A 16019-nucleotide genomic window follows, 5' to 3' on the forward strand; every position below is an offset into this window, starting at 1 on the left:
TTCAATTCGTAAAACACAAGTGGTGAACCTAAGCTGAGGTGTCTCAGGCAGCATTCACTGGCCTGTGCAGTGGAAAGGTGCATGCGATGGCTTCAGAACCAAAGTTGCATTAGGTTCAGGATGCAACATGGGCAAATGCTGCCAGAAACACATTGGACGCGTGCATTTAACTTTGGACTAAGTTTTGATTGTTTCATGTTTTGGAATCTTTTACTAGCGCCAATGCTTTGTGATCTCCTACATTCAGTGATGTGACCCCCATATAAACTTGTGACCCACAGTTTAGAAATTGGGGTTTAGACGATGATATGTGGCGACGAACTTTGTTAAAGAAGCTGGAGGGGAGGTGCAGGGGTCTAACAAGTGACATGTTCCTCTGAGGGGTGGGTAGAAGGTCTCCTTGCCCTGTCTGAGTGAACCTTGGATATCTAGCTCTGTGTCCCATGTCATTGACAAGGGGGTGCTGGGTGGTCATCTGGTCTTTGATGTAGATAGCAAAGGATCTTGAAAGGGAAAAAAATAAAGTTTTGTAGAAAATTGTTGATGTTTATCAACAACTCAAGAAGTTCCTTGCTTGACCCTCACTGCGACCTAGAGGAAAAACGTGCATAGAAATTGTAGGAACACTGAGGATATGGGGCCCCCAATTGCTAGTGGTATGCCAACTGTTGGTTATCTCCCCTCTGTCATTGGACACCTGACTGAGAGAGGATGTTCAAGCTGACGCTGACCACACATGTCTGAGCCCTCACCTCTCCAGTCATCCAGTTTCCCACTATCCTGTCCTCTGGTCACACTGCCCCATGGGGATCCCGGCACCCACCTTCTTGCCCAGGCACCAGCACCACTGCCTGGGAATTTTTTTTTGTTTTTTTGTTTTTAAAGATTTATTTATTTATTATGTACACAGTGTTCAGCCTCCATGTATGCCCGCACGCCAGAAGAGGGCACCAGATCTCATTACAGATGGTTGTGAGCCACCATGTGGTTGCCGGGAATTGAACTTAGGACCTCTGGAAGAGCAGTCAGTGCTCTTAACCTCTGAGCCATCTCTCCAGCCCCTGCCTGGGAATGTTTACTGAGGACCTTCAACCAATGCCAACTCCTAAGTGCTTTGAGTATATGAACTCAGTTAATATTATCCATGAGCCTACAATGTTGAAACGCTATTATATTTATGTTTCGGTAAGGACACTGAGAAGCTCAGACGTTATTTGCCTCAGTAACTTCGCAGACCAAGTTAAGTTAGATGACCAAGTAACAATTCCACTTACTGCTTCTCAAAACATATTTCATCTGAGCCTCTGCCCATGATACTTAAGACTCTTTCAGACATTAGTCTGTAGTCTCTGACACACTGGGTCTCAGTTGCTTTCCCCAACATCTTATTCGCTGGGGGATCCAGGGTCCATCTTTCAGGTCTTGGGTCAGGCACCATTTTCTCTATGCCACTGTACCAGGACACTCACCTTGCAACCTTCTGGCTTCCATACTTCCTGGCTTCTGCTCCAGCTCGAATACATTTCAAGTATTCGCTCAAGTCTGCTCGCTGCCACTGTAAACCACATTTTGTTATTAGTCCCAGCAACCAGCTTTCATATATGGTGGCCCCTTCGTAAATGCGTTTAGTAGATGATTGGAATCCACCCTCCACAACCTGGGAAGTGCTTGCTAACCAGGTAGAATAAACCAGAAGTTACCAGTCCCCCCCGCCCCCATTAGATGGAGTCCAGACTCGGTCCAACTGGACCACTGGTGTTTACACTGCTGTCTTCTAGAAGTTTGATTCAAACATAATTGCTCTCGGAATCCCCTGGATGTCTTCATTATTTCTTGTGACTCGAGTCTCACGATAGACACTTAGGTTTCTTTGGTCCCACAAGGGCCTGGGGAATCTAATTTGCAGCTGGGGTTGAAGAGCGTTTTGCCACACCATTGCTCTTCCATGAGTAGTCCTTGAACCCATAGCATTAGCAGTCAACTCCTATGTGCTTAGTATCAATTCAGATTCTTGTCACTTCTCTCCCCCCCCCCCTCCAAGCTATGGAATCAGAATCGCTATCCTGATAGGATCCCCGGGGTTTAGATATATATTAAAATAGATAAAACTGTCAACAAATGTGATTCTCAAAATGGGCTGCATGTTAGAAACACCATGATGGCTCAGACCAGTCACAGTAGAAATCACGGGAGAAAGGACTAGACAGCTGATGTTCAAGTGACTCTTTTGTTGTTGTTCTGGTTTTTGAGACAGGGTCTCATAGTCCTGGCTGTCATGGAACTCATTCTGTAGACCAGGCTAGCCTAGAGCTCTTGAGAACTGAGTGCTGGGATTAAAGGCATGTGCCACCACCTTCCAACTTCAAGTGACTCTTATGCAAAGCCAGGGCTGGAACCATCACGCTGGGCCTTGGTGCTTCTACCTTCTACAGTGAGTTGACCAGTCTGCTAGCTTCTGCCAGTCTTTCCTGATTCCTGGAAAAGAGCATGGTTTGTTTGTTTGTTTTTTTGTCTTCTCAGCTTGGATAAAATGATCTTCACTTGCTGTTGTTTCTATAACTGCGGTTATGATTGGCTTCATATTGACCTTAGGTCATGGGCTCCTCATCTTTCTGTCCATTTTTATCTTTCTCTTTCTCTCTATCCAGTAAGTGACTCCATCACCAGATATTCAAGCCACAGCTTTCGGAGTCTTCACAGATCCTGTCTTCTTTCTTCCTGGAATATCCACTCAGACTTCAAGTTGGCATTATTCCTTGAAGTTCCTTCCAAGACATCTTGGTACCATATCTACTGCATTCACGCAACCCTCATGTGGAGTCCTCTGCAAACGCCTCTTAATTGAGTCTCTTCTTTTATCCCTGGCAATCAAGCCTCCATACTATAACCAGAGTGATCACTTTGGAGAAAAATCCAATTACATCTTTCTTCTTCCCATAACTCTTCAGTGAATCAACCTAGCACTCAAGGTTAGCCCCAGACTCTATTATGATAAGTGTTGCTAGTCCCTGAGTGTTTGACCACAACACCCTGTGTTTCACTTATAGGGAGAAACCTAAGGTTCTCCTTCCACACTGGGATGTTTTCTTCCTTTACATGACCGTCTGATGGCCCCATATTTCTCCTTGGAAGTTAATATTTCACTGATCTTTCTGTTCCATCCATCAGATATGCCTGAAAAGGAGCATTTCTAGAGAGGTCTCAGGGAAGATACAGTTGAACCACTACTGCCTGTGTCCGCAGCTATTTGGCCAAGAGGTTGACCTTGAATAGAACCTGGAGGGATGTTTCTTAGCTAAAGGGAAGACCATAGTTTTCATGGTTGGCCATATGACCACATATTGCCATTCTCCACTAATGTGAAGAGCCATAACCCCACTCTAAAAGAGGATTCATAACAACATGGAAAGAGCCTTGGGTCCCTGAATGACTGCATGGAACATAGATCCGCACAAACCACTAGGCTAAAAGGAAAATACTGTGCTAAGGAAAAAAATCCCTTGACTTCCACATATATTCTATTTAAACTACAATTCTAAAACAGTGATTCCCAACCTTCTTAATGCTGCAACCCCTTAATACAGTTCCTCACATTGTGGTGACCCCACACACACCATAAAATTATTTTTATTACTACTTCATAACTATAATTTTGATACTGCTACACATCATAATGTAAACATCTTATATACAAATGGTCTTAGGCAACCCCTGTAAAAGGGTTGGTTCAACCCCCAAAGGGGTCATGACCCACAGGTTGAGAACAACTGTTCTAAGACAATAAAAAGAAACATATCCATTGAAACGGAGCTGACAGTCCTTGTTATTTAAGATTCCAGGGCCCTTAACAATTTTCCCTCATGCTTGTCATGCTTGTTCCGGAGCTCAGATTTCTGGAGCAAGGTGCAGACCTGAGGAGGAGTCTACTGGGGGTGATGGAAAGAATATTGGGACCAAAGGAAACCTCCGATCCTTGGCTCCAGATCCCAGGCATCACTGCGTCCCTAACTCTGTCTGTATTTGCTGATCAACATCTGGCTTGATGAATGATGTCGTTCTGGACACGCAGGCACCTCAGCTGCTTCATCTGTTGCTCTTAGAGTTGGGATTTTTGTGTTTCAGAAATGCCCGTACTGTGACAGGCTGGGAAACCCAGATGCTCTTTGAGACTTTCACTAGAAAAAGAAACGGGAGAATTCCCACCTTTTTCTTTATAAATCTTCTCCTAAAACGGTGCTGCTCAAATTAGCCTCAAGCCCTTGACTGTTCTGTGGGAGTTGAGTCATCCTGGTTCGGGGTGTGTTCTTACATCTTAGTCACCAGCACCTGCTAGCAAATTTTTAAAGCGAGGACAGCCTCGTGAACTAATTGCTTTGAGAAAGGTCATTTGATCATTATCCTGCTCCCTGCAGCTAACAGCCTGACCAGATTAAACACCCAGTTGAGTGAGTTGTCCAGCCAATCAGGTGAAAGAACTATGTGCTGACTTTACAATCCCATGAAGTCCAAGCAGCATTTCCTCTCATTGGCTCCTCTGACAGGTTTGAGTGTGACAGCGCTGAGGAAATGGGCAGAGTTACTCTCAGTTTTCCCTTGGCCATCTTTATGCCCTCTGTCTCACCGGGCACTAGGGATCCTATAGCTACAGGTCCCCGAGATAGCATTTCACTCCTACACTGTCGCCTGCTGCAGAGCTGACATGAGACTCTCCCTGCCTGCCCTGCCACACCACTGTCACTAAAACCCTCTGCTAGGCCTACAAAGTGGAGTGGCATTGCCACTTTTGCACGCCCTTTGTCTACGCCTGTTCTAAGCCTCCACTTCCTGTCACAGGCAAGCCGCACGGTGCATTGCAGTCTGGTTTTGGGGTCTCCTCTCTGTGACACAGCACTATTAGGGAGCTCCTTGTTGCTAAATTCTATCTTACTCCTGTTTACCTTCATTGCATCCCAGCTTCTGCTTTTCGTGGTGAAAATTGGTGTATTGGTTCCTTTTGATCACTGTGATAAGATACAAAAGGGTCCATCATGGCAGAAACACGGCAACAGGCAGGAAGTGCATGGCAGCAGGAAAATGAAACTGTCTGACCACACTTTCAGCCATAGCTGGACAGCAGAAAGAAACAACAGGAAGACGGGTGAAACTGTAAACCCTCAGAGCCCTAGTGATGTACTTCCTGTAGCAAGGCTCCATATCCTAAAAGTCCCATAACCTTCCCAAACAGTGCCATCAACTGGGGACCAAGTGTGTGTGTGGAGGTGGGGGGGCATTTCTCATTCAACCCACGACCCTAGGCCTTTGCTGAAGGCTTCAATGCTGTGGAAAACGAATGCATTTGGAGGAAAGGAAGGAGGCCTTCGTCTGTCTTCTCTAGGCCATTCCTTACCTTCTACAGAGCGTGTGCATCTCAGCAGGACCACTGGGGACGGGATGTTTGGCCTAAAGGAGAAGCCTTAGAAATGTAATCATTTTTAAGAAAGCCAAAAGAGCTGGGACTTGGCAGATGGAAGAGATTCCTGGTGTGTGAAGCAAGTCCCAGAACACTTGTCATGTTTGAAATCACCGCTGCTGACTGCAGGCCTGCATCTGTGCCAAACACATGCTTACCAAGAAGGTAGCATCTGCAAAGGCAACTGTAGCGTCTAAGCCCTGGAAGAGAGTTTTATATATTTGAGGTTCCCAGTGCTCCCTCTCTGGTCACAGATTCCCAGGGGAGTGTTCCCTGGCCGGTCACAGATTCCCAGGGGAGTGTTCTCTGGCCGGTCACAGATTCCCAGGGGAGTTGGCGTCATTCTTGAAAACATTTCACTTTATCACCTCTGATGGCACACAAATGAAGAACACACCATCCAAATGTGGCTGCAGACTCTAGACCTCTGGAAACCTGGAGGAGCCCAGGCTCCTTGGTAACTGGGGATGGTGATCCACTAGGGCTCGGGGGAGGCCCTTCCTCCCTGTGGCCATTGGTTGATGCCCATTTTCTCTTGTCTGGTCTCTGGGAGACACAGAGAAGAGCAGATCCCCAGGCCTCTCATTTCCTAGGAGACGGTCTGACTGCTGAGAGATTTGTCTTCCTCGTTAAGCTTACTTTGTCAGCAACACGCCAGTGTTCTACAAGTTACTAGGGCAAGTGCACAGTGTTTTCCCGTTGTGATGAGAAGCAGATAGCCCATTAAAAGTAATAAATTACTTGGTTATGTTTCATTTGAATTTTCAATTTTTTCTGGTATTAAATACCTTTTGGCTGGGAACAGCATTTGTTCCTGTTGGTTTATGTTTTAGAAACTCTAGTTTTTTTGTTGTTGTTGTTTTGCATGGAGCGTTGAGTTCAGTGGAGCACATGCAAGGTATCTATATTGCATTCTTTAGCAATTGTTCGGTCTGTAGGGTTTTCCTTCTGCATAGGAACATCTGTATTGTGCTAGATCAATGTTTGTGGAGATTCTAGTCCGTGGCTTGTCGCTTGATTGCCCCTTCCTGTCAGCTCTTTTCTCGTTGCATGGGAGTCTTATTGAACCTTTGCTATCATAGAAAACATCTGCCAGCAAAGGCAGCACTCTAGTGGCTTCATGCTCTGCTGAGGTCTGGACGTGAACGGCCATATGCCTTAAAGCATCTCTTATGTTTGAAGCTTTCAGACACACCCTCCTGCCAGCATCACCAAAGCTCCTCCTCCACACGTGCTCCTTCTCTGGGTGAAGAGCACTATCACACTGTAGAGGGCTACCGTGAGCTGTCAGGTCCTCTTTGGTCTCACATCCAACCAGTAACAGAGGTCATTTGAGGCACATTTAGTAGTTGTAAATGCTCCCTTCCTTGTCATCACTGAAATTCCAGGCCTGAGCTCACCTGTCATCCTCTTCCCCGGGAACTGCACACTATCTCCCAGCTGCCCTCCCTCCGCCAGACTTGCCTTACCCAATCACCTCCCCCTCGCTGCTGCTAAACATGGTCTTCCTGAAAAGCAGAAGTTCTGATCTGATCAGGTCATATGCCTGCTTTAAATGTACCCCTGGTTCTCCACCACCTTCATAAGGAAACCCAGGGCCTTCGGGATGACCATGAAAGAGCCTCGTTGGTCAGCCCTGGCCCTCCAGTCTCCTCACAAACTCTGCTCTCGGTATCCACATTCACACTTAGCCTACATTCAACAGTAGACTCACCATCTCTCCTGAGTCAAATTATCAGTCAGAGATGAGGCCGTATGAAGGCTTGGTAGGGCCTGGAGGAGGATTGTCTCCCAAGACTCACACATGTGGCTGTGGAACACTGCAGGCTATTGGGAGGGAGACTTGGTTCTCCCTTGCTGGACTCTTCTTACAGTGTGGTGGTTGGCTTCCCCAGATTGAGTGATCCAGACAGAGGGGAGGGAGAGGAATAAAGGGAGAGAAGAGAGAGAGAGAGAGAGAGAGAGAGAGAGAGAGAGAGAGAGAGAACACGAGAGCTTCCTTCTGAAGTCTCTACTCAGAAATCATGTGATATAACTTCTAACATGTTCTTTTCATTAGCTGCAAGTAATTAAATCTAATGCACACAGGGTTGAGAGTGGGGGAAGACTGGGACCTCCTTATTAAAGGAGTTATAAGAAATTTCAGACAGATTTTATAGTTTCTGTCAAAACTGGCAGTGAAGGTCTAGATTTGCTCAGTCTGTGATAGCTATGGGAGATACCCTAGAGAGTGGAAGACATAATAAGCTCCATAGTGAGCTCCACTGTGGATGCAGAGTTAGATACCAAGAGGACCATCATTCCTATAAATGGTATGGCTCTGAGGGGAAAGGCTTCCTCTATGCAAGTGTTTCAGCTCTGAAGGGAAAGACTTTTCTTATGTAAGTGTTTTAGCTCTGAAGGGAAAGGCTTCCCCTATGTAAGTGTCACAGTTCTGAAGGGAAAGGTATCTTGGCAGTTGAGTGCCAAGGAATACCACAAAGTCACACCACACAACAAACCCACACAGAGATTTATTGGAAAAAACACAAGATGGTGGCTGCCTCTGCTTGAAAGAGAAGCAGCAGGCAACTGAGCAGGGGACAGGCTTCTATAGGGTTTCTTAGGGGAGGAATTCCCAGGGTGGGGATTGGTGAGATTTCAAGTCCTGAGCTAAAACAGCTAAGGGATTGGTGGGTTTTAGTAGGTTTTCAAACCCAGAAGTGGGCTCTTACTGTTTACCCTACACTTCTCTACTGGGAAGAGCGAGTGCACTGTTCTGTTTAAGGGAAGATTGCTTTGTTAACTTTGGTCACAGTCATCTGCCCAGTCACTGCTTAGCTATGCAAGGATCAGTATTGCCCTCAACCCCTCTGTGCTGTACTTTGCTATGTGAACCCACAGAGTCTGTTAAAGGGTCTCAAGATATAAGCTAGGGATAAACACTCACTGGTGCATAACAGATTAGATGATGCCGTTGCATCCTGAAGTTCTGACCAGGGGAGATGGGGACCACTCCTGGCTCCGACCACCTGAGAGGGAGAGTAAGAGAATGTGTGTGGCCCCTCTCCCGCCACTCTTAAGCAGTCACACATGCATACAAGATCACATCCTAGGGCTTGCTGCCCCAAAAGTCATCGGTTAAATGAATTGAAATCCCACAACACTTCCCCTTTTATTCTAAATAAGAAGGTTCTAATCCCAACATAAAGCTATCTACAACAAGAACAACTATCAAGTATTGTGCAGGAGAAAGAAAAGTAATAACATAAACAAAGATGAAACTACAACCAACAAAACTACCAAGCAAGAAATACATACTACATGCCCAGACCATAGGTAATTGGCAAGTTACAGAGATTATTCCAATAGCTGTCCTATCCTGGAAAGTCTAAATCTTGTACCTAACATGCCCTAGCTAAGATATGGGAGGATAGTAACTGTAACTATCTAATTTTCAACCATCTAAAGACCTGAGAAGGAAAATAATATTACCCAAGTAAGCAAGAAGTATAAGCAAGCGACCTCCAAAAGATGAAAGAAATGACAGAAACAGCTGACTGCTTGGACAGTCATACAATTTTTCTCTGTAACATTGGGGCAGCCAGCTTTGGCTATAGGTCTATAATATCTGACAAACCATTTTCAGAAGCAGGAAAATTTGGAAGACTGCCTGTCCTACCCTGACTTGGAAAGGTTCAGCAGTCATTTTTCCTTGTATCCTGCTCATCCTGATTGGACAGCATACTTATGGTCAGAAGTCAAGGCAAGGACAATTCTTTGCCCAATAGGCTAATTTTGCCAAGAGAAAACAAGCTCTATATGGAGTATTTTCATATACCTATCATTCTCTCAAGAGTAGATTGATGTTATCAGGAGCAGCCATGTCTCACATCTACAGAATTCTAAGTTATTAAAACATTTTCTGCCATATTCTGTAGGTCTTTGATGTGTTTGAAGATTACCTATCTATACAGAATATATCTTTGTGCATCTAGAAAGCCTAACTAACAATATAAGTATGATAGATGTGGGTGACTATTAACCTGTAATTCTTAATAATCTATATAGCTTAAAGACTAAAGCTTCACATTATAAAGATAAACAATCTATAAACAGATACACAATATAAGGACAATGATTTCGAAACTCTGACAATACATAAAAATATCTTAATCGGAGGTAGAAAAGTATAGTACAATATGACAAAAAATCCTTAATTTGCATCAATATATAAAATATCCTAAACAGAAGTAGAAACATATATGCAACATAACAAATATAATTTTAAATTTGTAACAATATACAGTTTATCTTAAACAGGAATAGGAAAATAATTTTACATTTGTAGCAATACACAAGAATGCATACCATTACAAATTATCTATAACTGATAGTTGCTATTTAATTTACAAGTAGACACAATAGTTTACCTTATGTCCTATCCTATCTATCGCTCTTTTTTCTATTTTAAATGAGATTCTCCGCTCTAATTTTTATTGTTTCACACCTAGTCCTATAACAACTTATAACCAATTCTTACATATGACAAGCATCCATAATCCTGCAAAAAAAAACAAAAAAGCATCCATCCCACCTATTGGAAGAGGGGACGTCATATTCTTAGAATTATTTCCTGCTATCTAGGGTGTGACAATATCTCTAGGGGTTATACCAATGTTTTATGGGGATTAAAAAAATAACTGTGACAACTTCAAAGAGCTGTTTTGAAGAGTAAATGAACCTGTGCATGCAAAGTTCTTAGCTCAATGACTGGGTGGTAAGTAATCAATAAATTTTACTTGATAATAACGCTTGTTTGTCTTTCACAGAGTGCTGAGTTGCACCTCCCTGAGGCAGCATAAACTAAATGATACTCCAAGTTCCCTCCCAGACTTTCAGTTCTAAGAATCTCTGGGACCATTGGGCCTACCATAGACACTCCCTGTGTGACCAGCTAACTGGCAACTCACCCCTGGTTCATGTGGATGAGGACCTGATGATGGCCACGCCCAGGGTGACCTTGAGATCCATAACCTGTGGCATCTGCTGCTTACTTACCTGTATCTGTCTTTTTGTTTTCAAGGTCAATTTCTTCATATTCCTCAAAATTCTCAAGCTTCTTATTTCTAAGCTCAAAGCCCATCAGATGTGCTTCAGAGACTACAAATACAGGTGAGTGGCCCAAGGCCAGTGCTTGGCAACCCAAGGTGATCTTGACTCTCGCTGTTGGTGTCACCCATGTGATGGGAAGGGAGCAACAATGTATTCAATACTATTCTCATCCCTGTGACCAAACACTGGACCAGAAGCAGTTCATTGGAGGAAAGACTAGTTTTGGCTCACAGATTGAGAAAGTACAGTCCATCATGGCTGGGAAAGTCTGGCAGTGGGAGCAGCTCACATCCATGGTGGTAACGGCTTGTAGCTCATCTTCCTCACTTCTCAGCAGATCAGGAAGCAGAACATTAGGCCAGAAATGAGGCTGGGATATAACCTTCAATTACTGATTTCTTCATCCCTATGTCTGCCAGGTAGGCCCCATGTCTGAAAGGTTCTACAAGCTTCTAAAAGAGAAAGCTGGGGCTTAATTATTTCAACAGGTGAACTCATGGAAGACATTTTACATCCAAAGCATAACACACAGCTGGTATTGGTGTATTTGTTACCTAAGGCGAGGGGCTACACCTGAGCCCTTCGGAAAAGGTGTTGGGGTGCAGGTGGGGCTTTTGCCAATGATTAAGCCCTTCTAGCCTCATGACAATGATTTAAGTGGTGAGCAGTCACAGACACATTAATCCCTCTTTCAGGAGACCTTAAAAATGAATGGCTGTCTCAGTTAATTTTGTGTTCCTGTGGTAAATCACCATGACCAAGGCAACTTTTGGAAGAAAGGGTTTATTGGAACTTGCAGTTTCAGAGGAATAAAGTTCATGATCATTATGGCAGGAAGCCAGCAGACGTGGCATGGTAGCAGTAGCTTTTTCTACAAGCTTGAGGCAGAAAGAAAGACACTGGGAATGGCACGGGCTTTGGAAACCTAAAAGCCCACCCCTAGTGACACACCTCTTCCACAAAGGCCACACCTCCTACAACAAGGCCACACCTCCTTATCCCTTCCAAGCATTCCTCCAGCAGGAGATCAAGATTCAAGCAGATGATCCTATGGGGCCATTCTCATGCAAACCATCACTGTGGTTTATGGAGTTAGGAATCCTTGTATGAAGGGCAGTTTTTGCTGCCTTCCTTGTGGGAGGATTTGAAGCAAAAAATGTTTAGAGTTCACAGAAATGCATTTATTACACGGTTCCTTTTTTGTGTGACTTACCTTGGTGGGATCTCACGTTTAGTTCTCTGCAGTGACAACAGTCCCTATATAATAAACCAGATGATAGGCTTTTATTGAACACTGCACTTCTGTTAAAATGAATGAATGGCAGGCAGGGCCCTCTCCCTCTGTTTCTAGTTATTCTTCCAAGGTAACAGGTAAATTTTACCAGGGCTGGAAGGGAAAGTGTGTTTTAACCAAAAGGAAAGCTCCAAGTCAGGGATTTCAGTCCACACCGCACTCCACATGCTGAGGGTGTGATTGGAGACAGCTCCAGGGGCTCACTATTTCTAAGATAGACTTTGGTGATAAAAAGGTAGATCCCCTCCCGCCATGGACAGGCAAATATTCTTTGAGTGCTTCTGGGCTGCTTAGATGAAAGGGGAGTATGACGTGAGCTCCACTATGCTTAGGAGCATGTGTGCTACTTTAAGGATGACATGGGACAGACAGGAAGGAAGGGCTGGCCACACATCCCAGCTCCCTCACTAACCCCAAGTAAGCTAAACCCCTGTGGTCTGTTTTCTGGTGTCTAAAATAGGAGCGTCATGGCAGACCCATCTCCTATAAATTGTAACAGCTGAAGGGCATTGTTTATGGGCAGCCAGTTTAATCAGATATGAAGGGCAGTATTTGCTCTAGACCCAGACCCTGAGCCATTGTCTCAAGACTCTTATTCTAACAGATCTAGAAGAGTAAGCCCACCCAGTCCAGGAAAGAGAATATATACACTGTAATCGCTCCTTAGGGCCTTCATTCAAACATTTGGCAGAAAACCTTACCCCTGGGGAACTGACCTGGTCTTGGCCCCAGGGAGTCATGCTATCTCTCCTGGCGCCTCTGGTCCAGACTCCAAGTGGCCAGGCATCCTCTTTGGCCCATTTCCCAAGGTTCAGCCTCCTCACACCACTGTTCTCAGGGTGGAACTTCAAGAACAGGGGGGCAGAGCTGCCAGAGTCCACTCAAGGAGTGACTCCCCATGACATGCAAGTGCTCTGACCACCAGGGTACCTCCAGAAACAACAGAGGCAAAGACATGTAGGAGAAAGAAGTAGAGAAAGGTGAGTTCTGTCCTAGCTAGGGGTCCTGTAACTGGGATAACACACCATGACCAAAGCAACATGGGGAGAAATGGTTTATCTCATCTTGTAGCTGTCGCTCATTATCTGGGAAAGTCAGGGCAGAGGGCAGAAACTCAAGGCAGGACTCAGGAGGCAGGAACTGATGCAGAGGCCATGGAAGAGAGCTTCTCACTGCCTGGTTCCTCATGGCTTGCTCAGCTTGCTCTATTGTAGCACCCAGAACCACCAGCTTCAGAGTAGCTCCACCCACAATGAGCTGGCTCCTCCCACATCAATCATCAATCAAAAAGGATGCCTGCCCATGAGCCAATCTGGTCGGGTGTATGCTCAGTTGAGATTCCTTCTTTCCAGATGATCCTGACTTATGGCAAGTTGTCTTAAAACTAGCCAGCATACATCCCATGGTCCCATGAGACTGACACCTATGGCTTTGCACCCATGGCAAAGTCCACTACGTTTCCCGGGATATATCCCCATGCTCTAGGCCCTCAGTGACTCCTAACAGCTGCCCAGTCTAGCTGCTATGAGCATCTGCTGAGAGCTGGCTCTAAACACAGCCTTGTGGGCCCCACCCCTGGGTGGTTTGCTCAGAACATGTGGGATAGTCTTACCATGTGGACTTCTTAGAGACTCCCCCCAGAGATTCTGATAGACAGCCAGGGAAGAGGACCACTGATCCGATGTACTAGTGACTAGCACATGGAGCTTCCTTCCAGGACCATGGTGAATGTGTTTCTATGCAGCTTGCTGAGTGGCACTGATCTGGGGAAGGGTAAATTAAGACACCGGGGGAAACCACATGGCTGGGCAATGATCAAAGATGAATGTTTTTGAGGGAGATAGAATAACTTTGGCTGACATGTGCAATCTGTCTGGAATCTGCCTTTTCCTCTTCCCACCTTTGAGAAAAATGCTTGAGAAAAACCTTGGTGTGGGTCTGCCCAAAGGTAGAGGCCCTGGGGGAGAGGTCTCTCTTTGGGGAGTCAGCTACTAGACTGTTGTGTATTTTTGAAGTCTGTGGAAGGTGGAGATGAAGGGAGGGTGTTCCTCTATAAGTCCTCAAGTGCTTCATAAGGTTTTCTGATCTTGAAAAAGACCCACAAATACAGAGATTGCCATAGTAGTGTTTGGTGAGCACAGTGTCAGGGCACAGCAGAGGTATCAACAGGTACCCAAGAATCCCCTCCCAGCCCCTACTCTCAGCTACTCTTTGGGAGGGGGTTCATTTCTCCAGTTAGCTTCCACAGAGCCAATGGGATAAGATCTGAAAATGTCCTCCTTCGGTGCTTTTATCTGCCATTTTGGTTGGCCATGTCTTTTCTGCTCACTCACCACTTTCCTATGGAGAGCATAACCCAGTTGGTTGGCATGATCCTACTCGTTTGCTGACTGTGGGACTTGTCTCTGAAGATACAGACATGCTCTCTCACTATGTCCTCTGAGCTGGAGAGCCCTGTAGGATTTGTGAGCTTCTTTGGCCATTTTGCTCTTGGTAAGCCATGGTAGCTGTCACATCAGCGGGTATCGCTGTGCCCGTCCTCTTACACTGCCCTCTTCCATGCCCCCTAAATGTTAATTTTTCTATGAAAGCCCCCAGAGAGAGGGCCATGGTGCCAGTGTATGTCTCTAAAGTCTAGTAGATTTGAGGCTGTCTTCAGCCTTCTGAGATTTTGAGAACCTTAGAATGTAGTGCCCGAGCATCGTCCTCTTTCCAGGAGTCTGTATTAGCAAGGTTTAAATTAAACACATGTAGATCTCACCCATGAGGCATATTTCTAGAAGCCAGAGATCCCTCTGTCTTCTTAGCTTTCCCCATGGGCCTCCACCCTCAGGTAAAGGAAACAATATTTGGCTCTACTATCTGACTTGAGGGTAAACTGCAGCAAGGGTGAAGGGTGTGCAGATCCTCACAGGCTCACAGACTCTGAGCCCCTTCCCCCATCACCATTCTCTGTGGTCTCCAGTAGGGAGACAGCTTTCTTTCCTGTTATTAATGCTTTTGCTCTCTGTGTGATGTGTGCAGCCCGAGCTCACAATAAATTTATAGGGGAAAATCATTTCTTCGCATAGCTCACCCCATTCTCTTTTCTGAAAGGAGTGTTTGATGGTCAGCATGAGAGAGGGAGGGTTTAAAGCAGACTTATAGAGACCTCGGCTTAGATTGAAAAATTGTATGGATTAGATGATTAACAGGAAACAGAGGCATACAGATTTAGAAGTTTTGTGCATCATGGGAGCTTTCGCAAGGCCATGAAGGCACAAAGAAGTGATCAAACTTGTTATTTTAATGCTAGGTTTTTTAATGCTTGTTATTTTAATGTAAGGTACAGACAGTCCTGGAGAGATATTACTGGACAAATGGGGCGTGGTCTGGTAGTAATAGACTGGGGTGTAGCAAGACCCGTGAGTTCACATGCTTCTCTGTGGCCTGACATCTTCACTAATAAGGCTACTTCTTTCCTGTGGGAATGGGGCAGGCACCTCTCCAAGGAGGGTCTCAGGGCATGCTTCAGGAAGAGCTCAGAAAATCCTTCCTAGGTTACATGCACTGCTACAGGAGAATGAAGGCAAAGATACAATGATCTTTCATTTCGGCAGTGTTTCCAATCCCTTCAGCTTTTCCCACTCTGAGCCCCATCAGCAACAGACCAGTGACGCCATGAGCAGAAGCTAAATTGACAAGAATTGTTGGAGCTATAGCACCTGCCCTGCCAGGGTCTTCAGCGTAACTTAAGAGTGCGTGGTTGAAGATTTGGCCTCCAGCTTGTGGCACTATTGGGGACAGGGTGTAGAATGTTTAGGAGGTGGAGCCTAGTAGAAGGAAATTGCTCTCTGGAAGGGGTAATAGGAGGCTGGTCTCTTTTGCTTTCTCTTTGCCTGCTGGTCAAAGCGTGCAACTTTGTGGGTCATGTCCTTCCCCCATGTTGTGGTGTCTCCACACAGTCCCCCCACAAAAAGTGGTCAAGTGAGCATGGTGTAAGCCTCTGAAAGTGTGACCCCAAAACAAGTCTCTCCTCTCTCACAAATGGCTGTCAGAGTGTCAGAGCAATGAAACGCAGGCTAAACCAGATATTTATAGGCAGGTTTTTTTCTTTCTTTCTTTCTTTCTTTCTTTCTTTCTTTCTTTCTTTCTTTCTCTCTCTCTCTCTCTCTCTCTCTCTCTCTCTCTCTCTCTCTTTCT

The 16019-nt window shown here is 45.3% G+C and overlaps 1 protein-coding gene across 2 annotated transcripts in view; it reads left to right on the forward strand.

The window, feature by feature from the left end:
- Glp2r (glucagon like peptide 2 receptor) overlaps window positions 1-16019 on the forward strand; it is a 56276-nt gene that overhangs the window by 24768 nt on the left and 15489 nt on the right. For both annotated transcript variants that reach the window (XM_005349835.2, XM_005349836.2), the window contains exon 10: window positions 10515-10603. In XM_005349835.2, the coding sequence (XP_005349892.2) occupies window positions 10515-10603 (89 nt within the window). The remainder of the gene's footprint in view (window positions 1-10514; window positions 10604-16019) is intronic.

The sequence above is a fragment of the Microtus ochrogaster genome, chromosome 7 (assembly GCF_000317375.1).
Source record: "Microtus ochrogaster isolate Prairie Vole_2 chromosome 7, MicOch1.0, whole genome shotgun sequence".
NCBI classification, from domain to species: domain Eukaryota; kingdom Metazoa; phylum Chordata; class Mammalia; order Rodentia; family Cricetidae; genus Microtus; species Microtus ochrogaster.